The sequence below is a fragment of the Dipodomys merriami genome, unplaced genomic scaffold (assembly GCF_024711535.1).
Source record: "Dipodomys merriami isolate MVZ:Mamm:240054 unplaced genomic scaffold, mDipMer1.0.p SCAF_13, whole genome shotgun sequence".
NCBI classification, from domain to species: Eukaryota; Metazoa; Chordata; class Mammalia; order Rodentia; family Heteromyidae; genus Dipodomys; species Dipodomys merriami.
In genome coordinates, this window is record NW_027202604.1 from 37,187,242 (window position 1) to 37,210,386 (window position 23,145).

A 23,145-nucleotide genomic window follows, 5' to 3' on the forward strand; every position below is an offset into this window, starting at 1 on the left:
TTATATATTGCTAAAGAAATTGAGGATTATCAGTTCAAATGTATCATTTCCATAGATTTGTAGGACTAAGAAGAAATCTGGTTCAAGTGTCAGTCTCTGTTCCTATAATTATTGCCAGCATTAGGGTAACATTCTTGTTATCCTTCCCAAATAGCTAGACATCTCTAAACCATAGATGGCTTCTGTTGCTCTGATAGCCAAATCCTGATAGAGGCCCTAAAAATTCTTGGCATGGAGAAGAAGGCCACATCTTGATCCCAAAGGTTTTCATAACTTATGACTCCCCAAACAACTAAATTTATTTTCAATACTACCTGCCCAGCAGTAGGATAGAATAGAGGTAAAACATAAATACTGTACTTCATCTTGCCTGTGCAACTTTTCTACCTTATTTCCTGCTATTATCTTTCCATGCCTCTTGGGGGGAGGGGGGGGACCTAAGACAAAGGTGGAAAAATAAATGGTCTACTGTGATTTTTATTACAGTGAAGTTATAGATTTGTGTATACGTGTTTAAATATAAAGCTCATTTGGCCTGTTCTTAAAAGTCTATAGCAGTAGAGAAAGATTTTATAACTTTGGTGGCCTTTACTTTCTTGATAAACTATTTCATATTCTAAGTCTTAAAGAAAGCATTTGAAGCATATTTAATTTTCATTACCTGTTCACACATGTCATTATTCTACCAGATCCCACTGTTATTAGTTTGAAGAAAGATGAAATACCTTCTATTTGGTATTTGCAGTTTGTATTGTAAATTATTAGCTTGGGTTTATGACTAAAATAAGACTCAAAAAATTTAAAAATTTTGTATATGTTGGCCCCTTTACCTTAATGAAAATGAAATTAATTAGCTGTTTGGTATAAATACTGTGTGCCCCTGAGTTCTTCAAGCTGTGTAATTTATGTTCTTTAAACTTAATCCAACACTACCCTCAAAACAAGAATTGTAATTTTTATCTTTTTGTTGTTATTGTTGACTTCTGGCATTGATTTTCCCCCTCCCCACTGATGCGAAAACTCAAAACCCAGTAATCTAATGAGGTATGTGCACTGCTGAATACAGTAAGATGATTATTTCATAATTCTTAGATACTGTGATCTGATTAAGAGCTGGTATCTTGTTAGTATATTCAATAATGTTGGTATGTTAAGGTCAGTACAGATCAGAGAGGTTCATTATTTTTATGAGGGGGATTGTTGTTGAGTTCCTCTTCATGTCCATTTTTCTCCCTATCCTGTTAATGATCTTTGGCCCATATTGAAATTTTCTGTTTCCTGCTACTAACCTCTGAGCATGCCTCAACACATACAGTTTGTACTTTTATAGACTTTTATAGCTTCTGTGAAGGTGATTGATCTTCAGTTAATAATCAACTGTTGGACATTCTTAAAATTGAAATAAAGTTTTACTTTGGAAGGACCTGTTGGCAATTAGACCACCTCTGAATATAGTTATATTTTGCCTCATGTGAGTTGTCAAGAGTTGGTTTGTTTTGAGAAACTAGAAAGGGAATAGCCACAGTTATGGTTATTTTAAAACTAAATGTGGAGTGTCCGTTGGTGCCTCATGCCTACAATCCTAGTTATTCAGGAGGCTGAGGTCTTTGAGTAGAGGTCCAAAGCCATCCCAGTCAAACAAACCTGAAAGACTCTTATCTCCAGCTAATCAGCAAAAAGCCAGAAGTGGAGGTGTGGATCAAGTGGTAGCAAAAAAAAAAAAAATGTGGAATGAGAGAGCACAGGCCTAGAAGGGAGTTCAGGCCCCAGAACATACCTACACACATGTATTTCTGATAACATTTGGGATTTAATAAAGATGCTACTATGGTAGGTAGCAGTTCTGAGTGTCGAACCTTATTGCTTTACTCGTGTTAGGCAAGCACTCTACCACTGAGCTACACCTACAGCCCTGACCCTCCTAAAACAGAACAGTCAAAAGAGCATTGAGCCAGTGAGATCAGTTTCATGCTGAATATAGCACTAGATTGCTGTATGAATACATAACATTTTCTTTTCTCAATTTTTGTGGTACAGCTTACTATAGCCATCAAAGTAAAATATACTCTTGTGGCCACAGCCTGAAAAATGTTAGAATGGAAAAAAAAAGGAGAGCTCTAAAGGAAATATAGGAGCAATTCTAAAATTTGAAGTTCCTTTTAATATATATTTCTAGAAGAGTATTTATAGCAAGTAAACCTCAAATGCATAACTTAGTAATAGAATAATAGGGCAAGTTGATGAAGTCAATGTGCATTTTCAGAGGAGACTAAAATTTAGAGATCTTATATACTAAAGTTATATATAAAAATATGCTGTTTTTATAGAAAAACTTTATCCATTGCTTTAAAACTTTAATAAAACAAAGCTGCTCAAAATATTTGCAGATCATGTGGCAGGGCACATAAGATGTAATACACCTAGCCAGTAACTTAAAAGCTTAATAAATGAAAATTATTGCTAACATCATCTGTGTATCTCAAAGTTACTGTAACCAAAACATTTAAGACAGAAAATATAAAGCTAACTCTCAAGGTCTTAATTTGGGATCTTAGGCTTGATTGATCTGTCTCAAATGTTTTTACCTCACTCTGACATATTTAATCCCTAGGAAATTAGAATTTAAAGTATTGCTAGGAATAATGTATTAGTTCACAAACTGATTAGAAGTCTGGCTAGGCCATGTGTGGAAGTCCATGGGAAGATTTTTTTTTTGGAAAAGCAAGACCCAGTTGGTGTAACCTTCTCATCGTTTTTTTAGGAATAGTTGCTATCAAAAGAAATGGATAGAAGTTTGCATAGTACATACAGCTGCAAGAAGAGAAGTGTTCACATCGTACTTTATAAAATAACTGTGTGCCGGCCAAGAGAGATGAAAAGTAATTTTTTGTATCATATACCTTAGTTGTTCTTTATAATACTAAAAATATGTTTCTTTGGAAAATAGTTGCCCCAAGAATTGATCTTTATGACAATGATTTTCTAAGTCAATCTTGTATGGTTAGCAGTTGTATGTGTCTTAAGTTTTCCTGGGTCAGCCCTATTTTATAATTAGCAATTGTACTCCTTTCACTCTCAAAAACTGTCCCTGATTGGCCCATAAATTATAGAGGGAACTTTTAGTCTCTACCTAACAAGCAAATTTTTCTTCATAGAGTTCTGATTCTGAAGTCAATGTATATTAGGATTTTTCTTTGTTCACCTCTATCCCTTATTTCCAAACAAGCAGTTTTTAGAATACCTTTTCTTTTTTGTTAGTAGTATGAAAATAGAAATGGATTAGATTAATCTTATTTAGTACATTTGCATATTTGGAGGCTTGAACTCAGAGCCTGAGCTCTTCTTTAGCTTTTTTGGTCAAGGCTAGCACTCTGACACTTAAGCCTCTCCTACATTTATCAAATGGTTTGAATTGAAAATTCAAAAAAAAAAAGAAATAGAAAATAATGGACTTGCTTTGTGTTTTATTATAAATTTCTGCTAGTTTAAGCTATTCTATTTGAGTCAGACTCAAATCTTAATCCTATCTACTAGGGAGTTGGCAATAGAGATCTGGACATCATGGTTTGAGTCCAGCTGGGCATAAGCTTTTAGAGACTCCATCTTAAACAATAGTTGAGTGAGGTGGTAGGTATGAGCCTCCTATATCCACTCTAGGGAAGCAAATTGATGGGTACTATTAAGTTCCTATCATCCGCAGTAATCTGGGGAAGCACAAGTCGAATCACAGCCCCCATAGTCCCTGGCATAAGGCCATACCCCCACACTCACACTTAAAGAACGGCCAGCACAAAGGGGGCTAGAGGAATGGTGGAGGACCTGCCTAGCAAGCACAGGGCCCTGAGTTCAAACTCTCCTACCACCAAAAAAAAAAAAGTATTTGAAGAGTGGTGATAGAGCTTGTGCTTTAAGCAGGCCAAGACCTTGGATTCAATTAAGTCTCGTTTTCTATTTGTGTAAATCAGTACCTAGCTTAAGAGATGACACAGCTGAGTTTTCAAACTTCCTTCTGCTTTAGTTTCTTGTGGTATGTTATTTTAGTTGAAAACTAAAGAAAATCTGGGCTTGGGTAGATAATGTAATTGGAAAAGAGAAGACCACATACCCTTCTGAAAGACTCTGGAGGAATTAGGAGTTCTCGAGCCACACTTGGAAAATTACTGGCTGGATGACATTGTCCAAAAAGAAATGTATTTATTACCTGTCTTATGTCACTGTAACCCCTCTACATCACACTGTTTATATAATAACATTAGAAAAAGAAAAATTACTGGCCTAAATCCATTCTTTTCCATTGTACTTGTGAATTGTTGGTATTTTATCACTTCGTTTATTGTCTGGATTATTGCCTCTTGTTCACTATTTGTCTACTCTAACTTGTTTAAATATAGGGTTAATTGTTTACGTGTAAGGCAAGATAAGTGTTTGTTTTTTACTTCTTATTTACCAGTTTGAAAATAGTAGATTGGTAAGTTAGCAACCTCCAGAGGTAATTAATGTAGTGTTACATATGTTCATGGTTTTAAACATACTTCATGTGTTACAGACTTTTGCTGCTTTTGTTTGGTATTTCAGTTGTGCGTGTATTAGGGTTTTTTTGTATTTTTTTGTATTTTTTTATTTTTTTTTTGTCAGTCATGGGGCTTAAACTCTGGGCTTGGGCGCTGTCCTTGCGCTCTTCAGCTCAAGGCGAGCATGCTACCACTTGAGCCACAGCGCCACTTCCATGTATTATTTTGACTAGAATAACCCTCTCTATTGCTTTCCTTGACAGTCAAGATCATCTTGGCTAAGTCCTTTTGATTCATTCTTAATATTCTTCTTAGTTGTTTGTTTCCTTGCTTTCTAGTACAATAAGATGTTCCAGGATCATTTTGTACCCCAAACCTGGAATCAACCATCTCAGAAATTTCTTGTTACTCTTTGCTTGGTTTTAGATTTGAAACTGATTATCCTTTTCTTAATAGTCTTTACAGACCAGAGTGGAGATGCTAGAAATGGTTTTTGGTCTTCTGTTGGTCCTTGTTTCCAGACCTTTCCAGTGGTTAAAGCCTAAAGATGCTGTTTTGTTTGTTTTTGTGGTTTTTTTTTAAAACAAAAATTATTGCCTAATGCCAGTGGCTCTTGATTTAGTATGTTCAGTGTGAAATAAGAAACATCCAGGGCTGGGAAGGTAGCTCAGTGGTAGAGTGCTTGCCTTGCATGCATGAGGCCCTGGGTTCGATTCCTCAGCACCACATAAGCAGAAAAAGCCGGAAGTGGTGCTGTGGCTCAAGTGGTAGAGCACTAGCCTTAAGCTGAAGAGCTGAGGGACAGCGCCTAAGCCCAGAGTTCAGGCCCCACAACCGGCAAAAAAAAAAAAAGAAAAGAAAAGAAACATCCTTTCTCATCTATCTGGAAATGCTACATCATGTCTCTCTTGTTTCGTGCATATTTGGAACATTGATGCTACTTGTAAGAGCATTGGTCAATTAACATTCCCTGAATGGTTTACCTGAAACTTAGACGTTATTTAGAAAAGATGGCATCTTTTGTAAGTTTTAAAGTTAAATCACTTAAAATCTTAAAACTTAAATCAGTTGTATTCTTGCTAATTGTGGCAGCTTAAAATTATAATAAATTTCAACAATATGTCACATTCTAATAATGTATGTGGGCTTAAAATAGTAAGTTAGAATGTGTCAAGTGGTAAGAAATTGCAATTCTTTGGAATTTCAAATTTAAGTCTTTGGCCTACTACAATAATGCTTTTAAAAAAATAAAATTGTTATGTGTGTTACAGAAGCTAATGCATTTAAAGTGATTAAAAAATAGTGGTTGATTTAAAAAAAAAAAAAGCATCCCCTAAACGTTAGCTTCCAAAATTGGACGTTAGTGTTGTTAGGGGTATTTGATCAGTACTTTAAACTCCATGTAAATCTTAGGACAGGTGCTATAAATGGCACCTGAATTTCATTACTTCATTGGTTATATGAAAAGAACTAATTATTAACAAAGGAGTACCTAGCTGAAATTTGAGATGTGGAAATGTGTATATGTGTGGGAGTATGGGGGTTGAACTCTTAAAGCATGGAACATTTTAGATCCTAGCTTTTTTTGGTTGAAGGCAAGTGCTCTATCACTGTGTTCTATAGCCTTAGGCCCTAGTTTGAGCTCAAGCTGTTACCCAGTTCTTCATCCTTCTGCCAACCCTTCCCCCCCCCCCCAAGTGCTATGATTACAGGCATGCCCCACCATATGCTAAGAGGCCTCTTAATAATATACTAATACTTAATATATAAGTGTAATAATATTTTAAAAATTAATAAAAGCTCTAAAGAAACAAAACTTTCAGTTTTCAAACATTAGAAATTTAGAATAGTTTTGAGCACCATGTCTGTTATGTGAATAACATCTACCTGTTAAGGTGCCTTCAGATGAAGATGAGAGACAAGTTGCTCATGATTCATGGGGGGGTTGTTTTTTATGGACTTTTGCAGGGGGCATTGGGGATTAAATTCAAGGCTTTGTACTTGTTAGACAAGTACTCTGCCGCCTGCCATCTCCTCAACCCAGTATTTTATTATTTTTAATAGTTTCAGATTCTTGAGATTGAAGAATGCTAAGAATATATTTTGATTGAATGATACTATTTTAAATATGGGAATCGGAGTTGTAGGAAAGGACAAATAGTGGACTAAATTTGCTCTCCCTCTCCTCTGCCAAAAAAAAAAAAAAGGCTAAGATTAGAAATGATTGCTTCAGAAGTGACAATGTAGGCAGGTGCCAGTGGCTCACGCCTATAATCCTAGCTACTCAGGAGACTGAAATCTGAGGATTATGGTTCAAAGCCAGCCTGTACAGGAAAGCCCATGAAATTCTTATCTCCAGTTAACCACCAGAAAACTGGAAAGTGGCACTGTGACTCAAAGTGGTAGAGTGTTAGCCTTGAACAAAAAAAGCCCAGGTCCTGAGTTCAAGCCCTGTGACCAACCAAAAAAGAAGAGAGAGAAATGGTAATTTATCTGGGATTTAGAATGACATGATGATAATAATTGAAATAAGATTGGACTTTGATATTTGTTGAAATTAGGTGAATAAATGAAATTCTCTATACAATTTTAGATTTGTTCTATTTGAAATTTTCATAAACAGTTTTAAATTATTTTAAAAATGTAAATGTTCAAAGACTTTGCTATGGATTCTCATGGAATACTACAGTAGTAATGAACATAATCAGATGTTTCATCCCTCTCTGTTAGTACTACTTGCCCTCTGAGTTCCTTTCCCTTTTTTTCTCATAATGTATTTTCTTTTCTTTTCTCTTCTTTTTTTTTTTTTTTTTTTTTTTTTGTCGGTCATGAGGCTTGAAATCTGGGCTTGGGCGCTAGCTCTTCAGCTCAAGGCGAGTGCTCTACCACTTGAGCCACAGCGCCACTTCTGGTTTTCTAGAGGTTTATTTGAGATAGGAGAGATAGGAGTCTCACGGTCTTTCCTGCCCAGGCTGGCTTTGAATCTCTATCCTCAGATCTCAGCCTCCTGAGTAGCTAGGATTACAGGTGTGAGACACCAGCACCCCGCTCATAATGTATTTTCTATCAACAGAAAAAAATGAAGTGGCCTATCTAAATAATTACTTCTTTATATTTTATTAAGTAGTTATGTAAAGATATTACAATTCATATTATGAGTACAATGCATCTTGACCAATATCACCTCTTCTTATAATGACCTTTAAATAAATTTTAGTATTTTAAAGAATTTTGTAAAGACTTTAGGAAGATTGAGGAAGGATGATGGTTCAGAAAAGTTATATCTTGAAAAGCTTTTTGGTAGTTAATTGGAGGTAAAACAGACAGACTTCCTGCTCAAGCTGGCTTCAAACCGTAATCCTCAAAATGTAATCCTGCACAGCTAGGATTACAGGCATGAACCACCAGTGCTGACCTTGCCATAATTCTTAAGAACTTTGAATGATTGAGACATTTTTATGTAACGACAGCTGTGTAATTATCAAACCTAAACATTACTCAGCAAATCTAGGAGTTAATGAATTGCATAAGCTCTTTATCCATGTGAACTTTTACAAAAGAATGATGACCTTTGATTCTCTACCACTAGCCATCTATCAGTATGATAAGCAGGTCCTTTTACATATTCTTACTACCAACTGTTATATTAAATAAGGGACAGGAAAGTTATACTCAGGTATGAATTTGCTCTATGGTAATCCTGGGAAGGGGAGATTAAATATTATCTATGAATTAATTGCTGGTTAAAGCCAGGTAAAGAACATGGAGTTCACTATAGAATTTCCTCTAATTTTATATTTATTTAAACTTTCTCATAATAGTTTTTATTTTATTTATTTGCCTGTCATGGGGCCTGAACTCTGGGCCTGGGTGCTGTCCCTCAGCTCTTCAGCTCCAGGCTAGCACTCTACTACTTGAGCCACAGCGCCACTTCCAGCTCTTTCTTCTTTTTCTGTGTTGCTAAGGAATTGATTCAGGGCCTCATGCATGCCAGGCAAGCACTCTACCACTGTGCCACCTTCCGAGCCCTCATAATAATATTTTTCCATTATAAAAAAAAATATCCAATAGGGTAGATAATGTAGACAGAATTTTAAAAGAGGAAACAGGTTAATAGCTAATAAAGGTTTTTCCCTGTTTAGGCAGAGGAGTTTGAACTACACAGTAAATATTAAAGCAATCATTGTAGATTTCTAGTTAAGAAGAATGGGTGATATCAAAGTTATGTTCTAGGAGGGTTAACATTATAGAATAATGTAGAATAGATGAGAGGATTGAGAGTTCAGAGGGAAACCATTCATTGCTATAATGCAACTTTTTTCCTTTTTCTTTAAAAAATTTTTATTATAAAGGTAATATACAGAAGGGTTTCAGTTATGTAAGTCAGGTAATGAAAATGTTACCCCTTATTATAATACAACTTTAAAATCATAAGGAGGTTAGTAGTATTTGTGAGTGCCTTGCTAAGATTCTGGCTCAGCATGGTGTGTACATACCTGAAACCCCACACTGGAAAGACTGAGGCAGGATCACAAGTTCAAGCCGCCTGGGCTACACAGTATGACCCTATGTCAAACAAAACAAAGCTTAAATAAAAGTCTGAAACATTTCAGATGAAAGGAATAGCTCTCTATCCAGGCTTTCAGCCAGGAACTAGTGTCAGCATAACAGAAAAGGAGAGCACACACCCACATCTCCTTTGATTAGAGTGTATTATATCATAGGGGTATTTGAACATAATGAAGTATACCAAATGAAATTGTACCTAGATAGAAGCTCAGTCAAGATTTTGGCTCTTTCAATAAGTCAGCATAAATTGACCTCCTTTTACTGTTTTTGGGGTTACTGTTTTCCCAGAGGTGATTAAAATGAAGCCTCATATTTTATATCCTAAGTCACAACTTCCAGGACAATCTTTGAGAAAGAAGGGCTTAGCTCTTCTCCTTTTCTTGCATTTTCAGTCAGAATTCTACCAATGCCAGCTAGATTACAGATGGCTAGCATAATTTGTTGGATTTTGTTGTTGTAACTTGTTTTTGTTTTGTTACTAAAAGAAAAAATAGTTACCTCAAGGGACAGCAATAAGGAAATACTTTAGTTATGAAATATACTGTTTCATGTAGTCCCAATATGAAGATATCTGCACAAACTTGGGGAAAAGCAACTGAGTTATCTAGTTATTGTAAATTTAGAGAACAGTAGAAATTCCAAATAGTGATAGTATTAAAAATGTTTCTAAGACTTCATAGGTTGTTTTCATTAGTGGATTATCTTTTAAATACAGGAAAATTTATAGAAAAATAACATATAAGGAAAGTTAGAATCGAGATTATTTAAAACCTTGTAGGAATTTAGCCTTGTTACATGTTTTTGGGCTTGGGTGTTAACATTTATAATCCCAGCACTTGGGAGGGTTGGGCTAGGACCACATGGCTACTAATGAGACTCAATATCAAATTTATTTTTTCTTTTTCAAACAAAAATCCTCAATTGTTTGTGGAAATGTAAAATGGTTTTAACTTTCTGGAGGGTGCTTTATATAATCATTAGTAAACTTACTCATACCATTCTAGCAATTCCCCTTAATTTGTCCCAAGGAAATCATGTGTGTGTGCATATGCATAAAAGAAAGGTAGGTTTAAGTACATGAGCTTTCAGTGCAGCACTGTGTATTAAAAATTATCAGTAGAGCTGTGGTTCAAAGTGGTAGAACAGAAAGCTGTTTCTGAGCACCCAGGCCCATAGTTAAGGCCCTCAACCAACAACCAATAAATGGCTGGGTGCAGTTGGCTCCACCCCCATAATCCTAGCTACATAGGAGATCTGAGGATCGTGGTTCAAAGCCACCCTAAGCAAGAAAATCTGCAAGACACATCTCCAATTAACCACCAGAAAAACAGAAATAATGATGTAGCTCAAAGTAGTAGAGCACTAGCCTTGATTGAAAAGCTTAGGGACAGTGTCCAGGCCCTGAATTCAAGCACCATGACCACCCAAAACAAAGGGAAAAAAATTAGCAACAGTCTAAGCATCCACTTGTGGAGGATTGATTTAAATAGTAAATCCATAAAACAATACTAAGACACCATGGAAGAGAGAGAAGTTGATTTGTTCATACAAATACAAAGATAAACAAAAATTTTAAAAAACTACATGTTATCAAATCAGTTGGGTATCATTTTTATCTTTTGGGAGGATCATTAAAAAATTTCATTTCTGTTTTTATGTGCTTGTAATGTTTGCACATTTTTGTAACAAGGTATTTAGGAGTATATGTTGATAACAACAACTAACAATGGGGGAGCTGACTTAAGTTTTAAGTGTCATTCCTTCAGAATAAGAATTCTGAATTTAAAAAAAAAAAAGAATTCTGAATAAGATCTCTGCCAGGAATCACAGAACATATATGTTTAGGTTCTTCTCTCCCCCCCCCCCATTTTGAGGCATCTTCCTGTCCATTTACCTTTATTCTTAAAATGTTTCATGGAGATCAGTGATAGGTTTGTCTAAACAGCTTAAGAAATTTATCAAGGAAATTGTTTCTAGAGATTGAGTATGTTGGCTGTTGCCTTTAATCCCATCAGAATCACAGTTCAAGGCAAGCTTAGGCAAAAAACAAAAAGAAAACATTGCAGCCTATAGCTGGGTGTGGTATTATGCATTTGTTCACTCTGCTACACAAGAAACATAAATAAGATTGTGGTCCTGGCCAGCTTTGGAATAACAAAGCCATTTTCTTGTCTAAGAACCTGGTTAAAGTGGTAAAGTTTCACAAAGCTCTCAGTACTGCCAAACAAGTAAGGAAAATTGTTTATGTAACAGATTATTTTCAGCAACTATGGAATAGGTTAAGATCTTGTTTTGGTTTTGTAGGGTGTATGTTTCTTTTCCTTCCAAATCTGACTTAATTTTTAAGTGTCATATTTCAGGATTTTTTTCCTTCATAGTTGTAAAAATGCAGTACTTGGCACATAGGCAAAGCTAAAGAGTGGAAATTGCCTACCCTCATACCTTGGATGAAAGAAGGATCTTGAATAACACTTAACATAGTTTTTATAGTCATAGTAGTTCATATCGTTATTGTTTTGTTTTGTTTTGTTTTGTTTTGTTGGTCGTGGGGCTTGAACTCTGGGCCTGGGCGCTGTCCCTCAGCTCTTCAGCTCAAGGCGAGTGCTCTACCACTTGAGCTACAGAGCCACTTCCGGTTTTCTGGTGGTTTATTGGAGATAGGAGTCTCACGGTCTCTCCTGCCCGGGCTGGCTTTGAACCGCAATCCTTAGATCTCAGCCTCCTGAGTAGCTAGGATTACAGGCGTGAGCCACCAGCGCCCGGCTTCATATCGTTATTGAATGAATGATAGATGAAGGAAATAGGCAAACCTACATAGTAAATATACCCAAACACTCAGAAACTTTACCATAGCACCAGTTAATAACTGTGTGTGCTACTCCTGGGCCTGTTACTGAACTTTTTATGCTCAAGGCTAGCATTTTGCCACTTGAATCACAGTTCTACTTTGGACTGTTGGTGGTTAATAAGAGTCTTACAGACTTTCTTGCCTGGGCTATCTTTGAACGACAATCCTTAGATCTCAACCTCCACAGTAGCTAGGATTACAGACATGAGCTACCAAGGCCCAGTTGTATTTTTTATGGGTTAATCTTTTCCATCTCCTTTAGTTCTGGTGAACTAAGGCATGATGCATGCTGCACCCGTAGTCCTACAGTTGAAGTTAACCTTTTTGTAGTTGTTTCTTCATTTATAAAATAATATACTAAGCCCTACATTTTTATCCCATTCTTTTCTTTCTTCCAAGATGAAATTTGTATGTTTCACTGCAGCTGCAGATATTTGATATTTGAGGTTTTTACATGAAATGTAAACATATAGCAAACTACTACAACATTAGTTTTCCAGCACACTCGTTATGGGGTACAGTAAAGTCATTGGTTGCATTTTGAACTTCTCTATGATTTTTTAAAGTAAGTCGAGAATAAAAATTGACATTAAAAAAGAAAAGAAAACAATGCTAGTCAGGAATGATGGCTCATTCACCCTAGTACTCCTAGGTACTTCTGGCAGAAAAAGAAGGATCTCCCTTCAAGGCCAAAGCTTACCTCAAAGAACAGAAACTTAGGAGGGTATCAGTCAGAAGCAAAGAGTTTTAGCATTGTGAAAAAGGAAATAGGCCTGGGGTATGGCTCTAGTAGTAGAGTGCTTGTCTAGAAAGTTCAAGTCCTAAGTTCAAACTTGAGTACTACCTCCCCTGCTCCACCCCGCCCCCAAAACAAATCCTAATATTCTTTCTCCATCTCTACTTTTCACTGGGCACCAGTGGCTCTCACCTGTAATTTTAGCTACTCAGGAAGCTGAGATCCTAGGATTATGGTTCAAAGCCAGCCTTGGCAGGAAAGTCCATGGACTGTTATCTCCAGTTAGCCACCAAAAAGTAGAACTGTTACTTAGGTGGTGTAGGCCATTAGCCTTGACCACAAAAGCTCAGGGACGGCACCCTGGCCCTGAATTTAAGCCCTACAACCAACAGAGAAAAAAGAAAAGAAATAAAGGATTAGGGTAAATATATTGATTTTAGAATGTATTGCAGATGCTTGTATCTGTAGTGTATCCTAGTTTAAGTATTGTTGCTTTGAAAGGAAATTTTGGTTATTTGTGGTTTCTGGCTAGAGTTTAGTGAATTTTATAGAATGTAGAAAAACTTCATACCAAAAACCTTATATATAAGAAAAAAATACTAAAACTAAGAAAGAAAATGGATGTAGGATACAAGGGTTCTAGAGAGGATTATTAAAATTGTGGTGATCTTTTCAAGTTAAATTCTAAGTTATGGCTGTTAAGATGGAAATAATGATTGATGCTCAGATGAGGTCTCAATACTATAGTAATATTATTGCTGCGAGAAAAATGGTCATTGTAAATAACCTTTTGAGGTGAGACTACTTAATCTTCCTAAGCAAGAATATGTAATAGATTTTTCTCATTTTTTTTTCTATTGCATGGCATAGTTTCAGGAATACAAAATATACCTTTCACCTTGAATTAATGTGTTTGTCTTTACTGTGATATCTCATAATTGAGTGCTAAATTTCATGCAGTTTCTTCAGAGAAACCACTACCTCCCAAAAGCTTTACTGACAGTGAGGAAAATGAGTACTAATTTAAAATACAAAGACCTTAACTTTGTGGTACAGACTAATACAAGCACTTGGGAAGCTGAAGCAGGCAGATCTCCAGTTTAAGGCCAGCATAGCAAGACCTTATCTCAAATTAAGAAAAGCGGGGGGGGGGGGGATGTGAATGTATATGTAGATACATATTCACTTAGGTTTCATTAGAGACCAAAATTGAAGATTTGACATTGTGGTAGTTTATAGAGAGTTGATCAGAGATTGTGTCTTGGCTGAGTTGCTGTCTGCTTAGGCTGTTAACAATTGTTTTTCTGGCAGCAGATCTTGTTCATCAGGATTGCATCATTTCTGGGAGAAGTGCCAAGGTCCACAGCCTCAGTACAAAGACTGTGTGAAGCATATGAAGCCTGTTCTCTTTCTGAAGCGGCACTCCTCTTCCTGCCAGTCCTCTTCACAGGATTACTGAAGCAGACTTGTTCTGAAATTCTTTTCTGGGATTGGCCATTTACTAGACTGTTATCTCCCACCTGCTTCCGGCTCACCTATCTGATGCAACTTCTGAAATCTCAGTTGGAGTTGTTCTTAAAACACTCTCTTCTGGGCTGGGAAGGTAGCTCAGCGGTAGAGTGCATGCCTTGCAAGCATGAGGCCCTGGGTTCGATTCCTCAGCACCACATAAACAGAAAAAAGAAAAGCCGGAAGTGGCGCTGTGGCTCCAGTGGTAGAGCTAGCCTTGAGCTGAAGAGCTGAGGGACAGCGCCCAGGCCCAGAGTTCAGGCCCCATGACTGGCAAAAAAAAAAAAACAACACTCTCTTCTTAGAGTGACTAGATGGACTATATATAGTTTCAGGCTTTCAACAACTCACATAGAAAAGATACTGTCATAATGATAAGAGATTCATGGACTGGGAAGATGGCTCAGTGGTAGAGCGCTTGCCCTGCATACATGAGGCACTGGGTTCGATTCCTCAGCACCACATAAGCAAAAAGAAAAAAGCCAGAAGTGGCGCTGTGGCTCAAGTGGTAGGGTGCTAGCCTTGAGCTGAAGAGCTGAGGGACAGCGCCCAGGCCCAGAGTTCAGGCCCCACAACCAGACCCAAAAAAAGAAATGATAAGAGATTCTTGGGCTGGGAATGTGGCTTAGTGGTTCAGTTCCTCAGTACCACATAAGCAGAAAAGACCAGAAGTGGTGCTGTGGCTCAAGTGGTAGAGTGCTAAGTCTTGAACAGAAGAAGCAGCTCAGGCCCTGAGTTCAAGTGCCCATGCCTTGAGTTCAAGCCCCAGGACTGGCCAAAAAAAAAAAAATGATAGAGATTCTTGACCATTCCCAAGTCCAATTAAAAAGAAAAGACATATACCATTTGATACACTTTCCCCTAGAAACTAAAAAAAAAAAAAATTTAAGTACTCACTTTTAGGCTGATTCTTGTTTATGAATCTAGGAATTATTAATATCCTCTTGATCATTAAAAAGAAAATGAAATTTTGGTGCTTTCATTTTCCCCCTACTATATAAACTCATACTTCTTTTTTCTTCCAGTCCTTTCTCTTTATTTACTGTTCCTAAAGGATTCTGCTATTGCTTCCTTTATTTCTTTCCTTTACTGTGACCTTTATACCTTAAAAAAGTAAAACTTGTGGCTGGGAAGGTGGCTCAGTGGTAGAGTACATGCATTGCATGCATGAGGCCCTAGGTTTGATTTCTCAGCACCACATAAGCAGAAAAGGCCAGAAGTGCTGCTATGGCTTAAGTGGTAGAGCACTAGTTTTGAGCTGAAATGCTGAGGGACAGCGCCCAGGCCCAAAGTTCAGTACCCACGACCAACATACATACATACACACATACATACATACATACATACATACATACATACATACATACATACATACATATGTAAAACTTTGGATATAATTTTTCTAAGACTACCTTATTTTGGACTCTTTTTTCTTCCTTTCTTCCTTCTGTTCGTGTGTGTGTGTGTGTGTGTGTGTGTGTGTGTGTGTGTGTGTGTGTGTGTGTGTGTGTGTGTGTGTGTGTGGTGTGTATGTGTGGTGTGTGTGTGTGTGTCGGTCATGGGACTTGAACTCTGGGCTTGGGCTTGGGTGTTGTCCCTGAGCTCTTCAGCTCAAGGTGAGTGGTCTACCATTTGAGCCACAGCCCCACTTTTCAGAAGGTGGTTAATTGGAGATAAGAGACTCACAGACTTTCCTGCCAGTGCTAGCTTTGACCCGTGATCCTTTAGATCTCAGCCTCCTAAGAAGCTAGGGTTACAGGCATGAGCCACCAGCGCCTAGCTCGTTTTGCACTTTTTAAGAAATTCCATAAAACATCAAAATGAATGTTAATGTCCATTTATGTTTGCTAACTTGAGTTCCATTCCCAACTTTCATAACACAATGATATTTGAAGCATTAATATATCATTCTGTCTGATGTTAGACTTGACATTTTGGAGAAAACACTAAAAACTTAAGGCATGCTAATCATTTTCCTCCAAGAATAGTTCTTGATTACCTATTTTCATTTTTAGAGAATACAAAATTAATTAAAGCTCCCTTTTCAGTTATACATGTTGGGTTAAGACCTTGTCTGCTTAAAAACAAAATTTGATGTTTGCTTCATTTAAAAAAAAAGTACTCACACCTGTAATTCTAGCTACTCAGGAAGCTGAGATCTGAGGATCATGCTTCGAAGCAAACCTAAGCAGGAAAGTCGGAGAGACCCTTATCTCCAGTTAACTACTAAAAAGCCAGGCGTGGTACTGTAGCTCAAAGTGGTAGAGCATTAGCCTTGAGCAAATTGAGGTCCTGGACAGCCCCTTAGCCTTGAGTTCAAACCCCAGGACTGGCACCAAAAAAAATTCTGAAGAGATTCAGTAAAGAAGACCTTCCTAGAAGATAAAGGGGGAAAAACAACCCAGTACCCTTCCCCCCCCCAAAAAAAAGGAATAAACAAAGGAAACAAAAGGACCCCTTGAGAAATGGGAGGTTATTTTTATTTAAAAAGAGAGGCATTAGCCAATATGAGTATTTACCCTTCTTAAAAGTAATTTTCCTCCTCACCCTTTATAGAAAATGGAACTTGTAAAGCTATATTAAGGATTAAAATTGTAGAATTAAGTGGAGAATAAAGTAGTCAACCAAACAATGTAATAAATATAATTCAGAAATAAGATAAAGTATCATTCCATTATATGTTATTTCTTACTGTACTAATTTATGTCTCAACTTTTTCTAGGTCTTCAGAGCTACTGACATAACTTTGGGGCACTTCATATTCAGAGGTCTATGTAAAGGTGACTGACCCAAATCCTTTTAACATATTTTATTTTTTACATTTTAATGAATGCTGAAATCATATGGCTATAATTGTGATCACAATTCTCTTAGCAGTTCTTTCTTATACCATCTTTTAATTTTTAAGAAGTTTGGTACTGGCTACTGGAACTACAGAAGAGAATAAAACAGAAAAATAGCCCTGTCCCCATAGTGTTTATATTCTGGTAGTTTGAGATAGATAACAAATGTATCTTGAAATTACATTCTTTTCCAGAACACATCTCTAAAACTATGACTCAAGTGATAACTGCTATAAATCCTGACTTTGATAAACTGTAGTAGGTATTGTCCTGTTTTGTAAAATAGAACATTAAAATATTGCATATAGTTTATTTGTTAAAAGTTGTTCAGTTAATGTTGGAATGGCTATATTTTGCACAATTATTTGGGAAAGCACCTATTCTCAATTATGTATGAAAAGTTTGAATTTGTTATCAGAATTAAGAAACCTGGGCTAATGCCTATAATCCTAGCCGCTCTGGGGTCTAGTATCTGAGGATCATACTTTGAAGCCAGCCCTGACAGGAAAATCCATGAGACTCTTATCTCTAATTAACCATAAAAAGCCAGAAGTGGAGCTGTGGCTTAAGAGGGATATAGCCCTAGCCTGAGTACAGAAGCTCAGAGACAATATCTAGACCCAGAGTTCAAGCCCAGGACCAGCAAACAAAACAAAACAAAACAAAAGACAAAAGAAACCCTGTCATTATAAAAGCATTATTAAGAATAGTATGACTGAATTGACTTATCAGAAGAGTGGCAGGATTATCCAAAACTAGATAAAAATGGATATGAAAGAATTTATCAAACAGAAATTCTTAACTTTTTTATGTGTTTGTTTGAGTTAGGCAATAGAATGGAGGCTTTAGATTGCTGTGTTGGCAAATTGAGAATGCAGAATGCTGTTGCCTCTACTCTATCTCATGAGTTTTTCCTAATGTTTCTTTAAGATTATTTATGAACTTGTGCAAAACAGCTAGGTTTGTATATCTCTTCATTCCTGAGACTGGATTTCATTATGTAGTTCAGTTGGTCTCAAGCAGAGATCCTCCTGCCTCAGTATTTTAAGTACTGGGATTATAGGCAATGTGGCATTATGCCTAGCCCTTGAGTTTGAATTTTAAGAAATACAGAAATAATTTGCTTGTTTTTTTAAAAAGTTACTGTCGGAGAAATAAATTAGCTATCAAATTATATTTAAGCTTCTACATTTAAAAATGTAGATAGGAGCCAGGCCGCCAGTGGCTCACACCTGTAATCGTAGCTACTCAGTAGGGAGAGATCTGAGGATTGCAATTCAAAACCAGCCCAGGTCATACTTTGAAGCTAGCCCTGGCAGGAAAGCCCATGAGACTCTTAATCTCCAGTGAACCACCAGAAAAACCAAAAGTGACACTGTGGCTCAAGTGGTACAGTGCTTGTCTTGAGCTGAAGAGCTCAGGGACAGTGCCCAGGCCCAGCGTTGAAGCTCCATGACCAACAACAACAACAAATGTTGATGGCTTTGCATTTTAGTCCTCAGTCTAGCCTATGTTACCTCCAGATGGGTAGGAACAGGTATGAGAATCCTACATTCGTTGATACAGCTCATTCAAAGTGTGGGCACCATAGACACTAAGTTGTTTATAGATATTCAGCAAGCTAATGATTCATAAATATTAACTTTGTGTGATCTTAAAAATCTTTTAGTTTGCCATTCATAATTAGTTTTCTTATTCATATTAAACTTTATGTATCAAAGGCACACTTGAACATCTCAAAACAGCAGCTGTTTAAAATTTTCATTAATCCTTCAATCAGTATGATACACTTTTCATTCCATTAAGTTTTTTAGTACTAAAAATTGTTTGACTTTTCTACTCTTATCATAATTCAGAATATATCATAGATTAGGCTCATTGGCTCATGCCTATAATCCTAGATGCACAGTATGTGTAAATAAGAGAACAGTTGTCCAGGACAGCCTTGGAAAAATAACTAAGAGTGTGATTCAAGCAGTAGAGCACCTGCCTAACAAGCACAAATCCCTGAATTCAAACTGATGCCCCCTCAAAAGTTTGTCAGTTATGATTTTTTTTAAAGTCTCTTTTTGGAAAAAAAAAATAATTGTAAACCTGAATTTTTGACATTCACACTTCTTCCCTCTTACATAAAATACTTTTTATTTCACTCTTTTTTAAAAAGATGTACAATTATTAAGCATGTAAGTTTTCTTTTTAGTGCCTCCAAATCTCTTAATTTACTTCTGCTTTTTAATTCTTCAGCAGTTTTTGGGTCTCTTTTCCAAATTAGCAGTTTTGAGTATGTTTTTTTCCAAAATCACCTAGTGTAAGATCACCAAGTCAAGGTGTCAAGGTGTACTTAATTGCCTTTTTTCACAAAATTCTTTATAATATACTTCATCATGAAGTTATCCACATAGTTTAGTTCCGGTATTGTGTCTTATATACAGAAAGAGGCTCATACACACTAGTTTTAAAAGCAGTTTTAAGTTTTTGGCAGAAGTGAACAGACAGAGATTTCCATATTCTGTGCATACAAATTCATAGTCTCTGAAGGTATATGTTTTTATTTACATCTGACAGTATATATTAGTACACATACACAGTTGTTAAGATCATTGCAGCTTTGCTCAGAAATAAAGTTTTTAAAAGATTGCTTGAAAGAAAAAGTGATAAACGCTAATAAGAAATAATTATAAGCAGTCTAATACAAGTAGCAAGTTAATTGCTTCTACCAGATTTAATTTGGGAGAAATAACATTTATGACTGCTGGTAGGACTTGGTTTATCTGTGGCCTTGGCCAAAGAATTGTTGAGAAGTTTAGAGTATTTCTAATCCTCAGTCTTTAAATTTATTGGATAGGCCTAGATTAATAGGGGTTTTAGTGAGCTGGCAAGTCATTACTTTCCTTTTGACTGAAAGCAAGAATAATGTATAGCTATTGTATTTTGTGGAAAATTAATGATAGTGTATAGTGATCATAGAATTTATTATTTAGAAGAATTCAAAAGTACAGAAAACTACTCTCAGATTTCAAATAAATTTCAAGTATTATCTTGTTGCTAGCTGTTTTCCTTGTTTGTGACAGGATTCCTCATGTCCATATCATGTTGGCTGAGGCTGTACAGCTCACCCCCACTCTCAGAGTGGTCAGTCTCCATTAATTGGACCCCGTGATTTCCATTCTTGCTGTGTTGGACGTCATGAGCATTGCAGTCCCTCTGGGAGTAACTACACCAGATACATCCTATTCAGATATGGCTGCTGGATCAGAGTAAGTGGTAATTCCTAGGTACATTACCAATTTTGTGTGAAAAGTTTTCTTGTAGGTAGTAATAAGCTATAATTTTCTTGACCAAAGCCCACCCCATTATAAATGACATTAGACTTTGCCCTTTTTCTCCCAAAGAATATGGAGAGGAAAGAGAATTTTAAGTGGGGGGAAGAAGCTTTTAGGGAAGGATTTCTGGGTAAATTAGTAATAGAATCAAAGTTACAAAGTAGTGATTACGTTTTTCTTTTGTTTTCATGAATGGGAAAATTGAAATTAAGTAGGTGTCACTGCCTGCTTCTATAGAGTTAATGGTTATTCTGATAGAGGGAGATAAGGAGATTTTCTTTCCAACTGATTTTCTTCGAAGGCCTCTTCCTAAGTACTTCTTATTCTAAAATAAGGGGGCTAAAACTTTATGTGGGCAGATTGCTTAGTCTGACTTTTGGGATAGAAAACATTAAAGAGCAGTGCCAAACTGTTTTTTGTTATAATATTCATTGCCTAGAAAGAGGACCTTCAAAATCAGTGGTACCAAACTTGTTTTTCAGCTAAGAGCAGCATTAGGAGTTCAGTTTGTCAAAAAGCCCAATCCCTAAAATAGACTCTTCAGTTCTTGAAGAATGTAAATACCAAATGACAATGAAGGTAGGCCTTCATTATACAACTTTATATATTAATCAGTTTTTAAAATTTAGCCTTTTGTATCCCTTCTTTTTTAAGTTGTCCAAGATTCCCCCTGCTCACAGATTCCCCCTCTTGTCCTTTTACCTCCCTTGTACCCAATCTTCCTTGCTTACAGAAAGGAAGTGGAAGCCCCCTACCTTTCAAGACGAAGTGGCACTACACCAGGATGTGAAAGTCCAGCGAAAGAGACCCAAGGGGCCTAGGGGGCAGCACACCCCCAGAAGCCAAGTCTATTCCAGGCAGTACCAGGGATTAGGGTCTGGGCTGGAAAAATCCTGGTGTTTTGAATATGTTCAGGTCCAGTTCAGACTCTTGATCCCACAGCCACTTCTTGAGTGAGGTGGGTGTTGCTCTAATTCCCCTGTTTCTCTTGCCATTTTCATAGTCCCTGGGGGTTCTTCCCCTTCAGCAAAGCAAAGCAACTGTACCAGAATTCTGGGTTGAACGGCATCCTTTATTAATAGGGCTTCTTTCTTAAAACTGAGACTATGATTAAAGAGCATGTGTATTTCTTCATAAGGCCACCTATTTATCATTACTTGTTTATTGGGTTCCTTGAACAAGACTTAAAGCTACCCTAGGAAATAATATATAATATTCTGGGGTAGTATGAAACTGAGAATAGTTTTCAAGCTTATCCCATATTGAAATGAAGAGGGAGGGTGGGAAAATGGGAAAGGAAGAGTGACTTTCTATTTCGTTTAAGGCTATTTATTTTCTTTTATTATTAGTTTGCATGACAAAGATTCAGTTAAACCATTAGCTGAGATTTCCAAATATATAAATATTTCCCCAAATAGATCACTTAAAAATTTTCCTGCATTATTATATATCCCAGTTGTATAGTGTTTAGGTATTTATAAAATCAGCTATTTACCTGCTATGATCTGATAACAGGAAGACATTTTAACATTTGTAAGAAATTTCAGTAGAGATTAAACCAATAAATTTTAAATTGCTAAGAACAAGATCCAAATCAATTATTCTGAAAATTATTATCTTTCCCAATTAGTATAGTGATAATTGACTACAATTGTTGCTAGGGAATCTAGTAATGGCTACAGAAGTAAAAATACTTCTGGTATGCAAATTTGATTACATTGCCACATCTCAAAAGTTCCTGAACATTTTCTTCCATTATTTTCATAAGTTTATGATGCTGTAGTCATAACTAATTTCACAGTTATTCTTTTATTAGTTGTATAAAAGAAGAGACTATCAGTCATTGGCTTATATATTTCTACTTTTCAATGTTTCATCATGCCTATTCCCCTATTCTTAGTACATTTAAAATTAAACTGCTCTTAAAGAGCAACATATTGGACCAAGTGGAGACCTAAACCATACCTCATAATATTTTAAATCTGATAACAACAATATACAGTCTGCATTTTTTTGATACTTATACAAAAACTTATAATAAAAGAAACATGTTTCCGGACTTAAAACTCTGCCCTAAGAGTTTTGGTCATTTTAAGAGGTGGCATTATAGCAGATTATATACTGTACAAAATTGATGGAGTTTATCCGTTGTAAACCTGGTTTTTACTGTATGTGCCCAACTCACACAACTCATAGAAAAAAGGATACAATTATATGTATAAATTGATTGTCTAATAAAGACATGTAATCTTAGTACTCCTTTTGTTGTTTTGTTTTTGTAGTGCTGGGGATCCAACAAACACAGATCCTCATACCTGCTTAGGCAAACACTCAACTGTATCCCCAGTTTCTATTTTAACATACAGCTAAGAATTGATGTATATGTCAAGGACTGTTCTAGGGAGTCCTCTGGTTAGCTGCTAATATCTCTATCATTGGTAAACAATGAAAAAATGGTAGGGGTTATTTTTAATTAAAACATACAAACTTAAATTTTAGATTAGGCATGCATAGCAATGTATTAAATGCTGTGCTTGACTGGATAATTTTGAACAATAGGGTGGCCTGTTAACCTGCACAATATACATTTTATTTTTATTCCCTAGACTTGCACATGAAGTGCATATGTTCATATTTACCCAGTTTGGAGATGGGTAAGATATAATCAACATAGCTCCATCTCCATGGCCATCTTTTATTTCATAAAACTTTCCTTTTTCCCACTACCCCCAAGGGGTGGGGGTGGGGGGAACATTTGTAATGAACAGCTGTCATATTTCACCCCATGTGTTTAATGGTACAAAAT

General features: G+C 36.4%; 1 protein-coding gene across 14 annotated transcripts in view; it reads left to right on the top strand.

The window, feature by feature from the left end:
• The window catches only part of LOC138824779 (histone-lysine N-methyltransferase SETD5), an 85,112-nt gene that overhangs the window by 6,639 nt on the left and 55,328 nt on the right, over positions 1-23,145 (top strand). For 8 of the 14 annotated variants that reach the window (XM_070019017.1, XM_070019026.1, XM_070019021.1 and 5 more), the window contains exons 1-2: positions 20,185-20,273; positions 21,073-21,297. Coding sequence is in view for 3 of the 14 variants with exons in the window: in XM_070019022.1 (XP_069875123.1) it covers positions 20,203-20,273 (71 nt within the window). In the remaining 11 variants the exon portion in view is untranslated. Of the gene's footprint in view, positions 1-16,895; positions 16,954-20,087; positions 20,274-20,821; positions 20,919-21,072; positions 21,298-23,145 lie in introns of those variants that run through there. The other 6 variants (XM_070019022.1, XM_070019029.1, XM_070019031.1 and 3 more) reach the window with 4 other exon arrangements.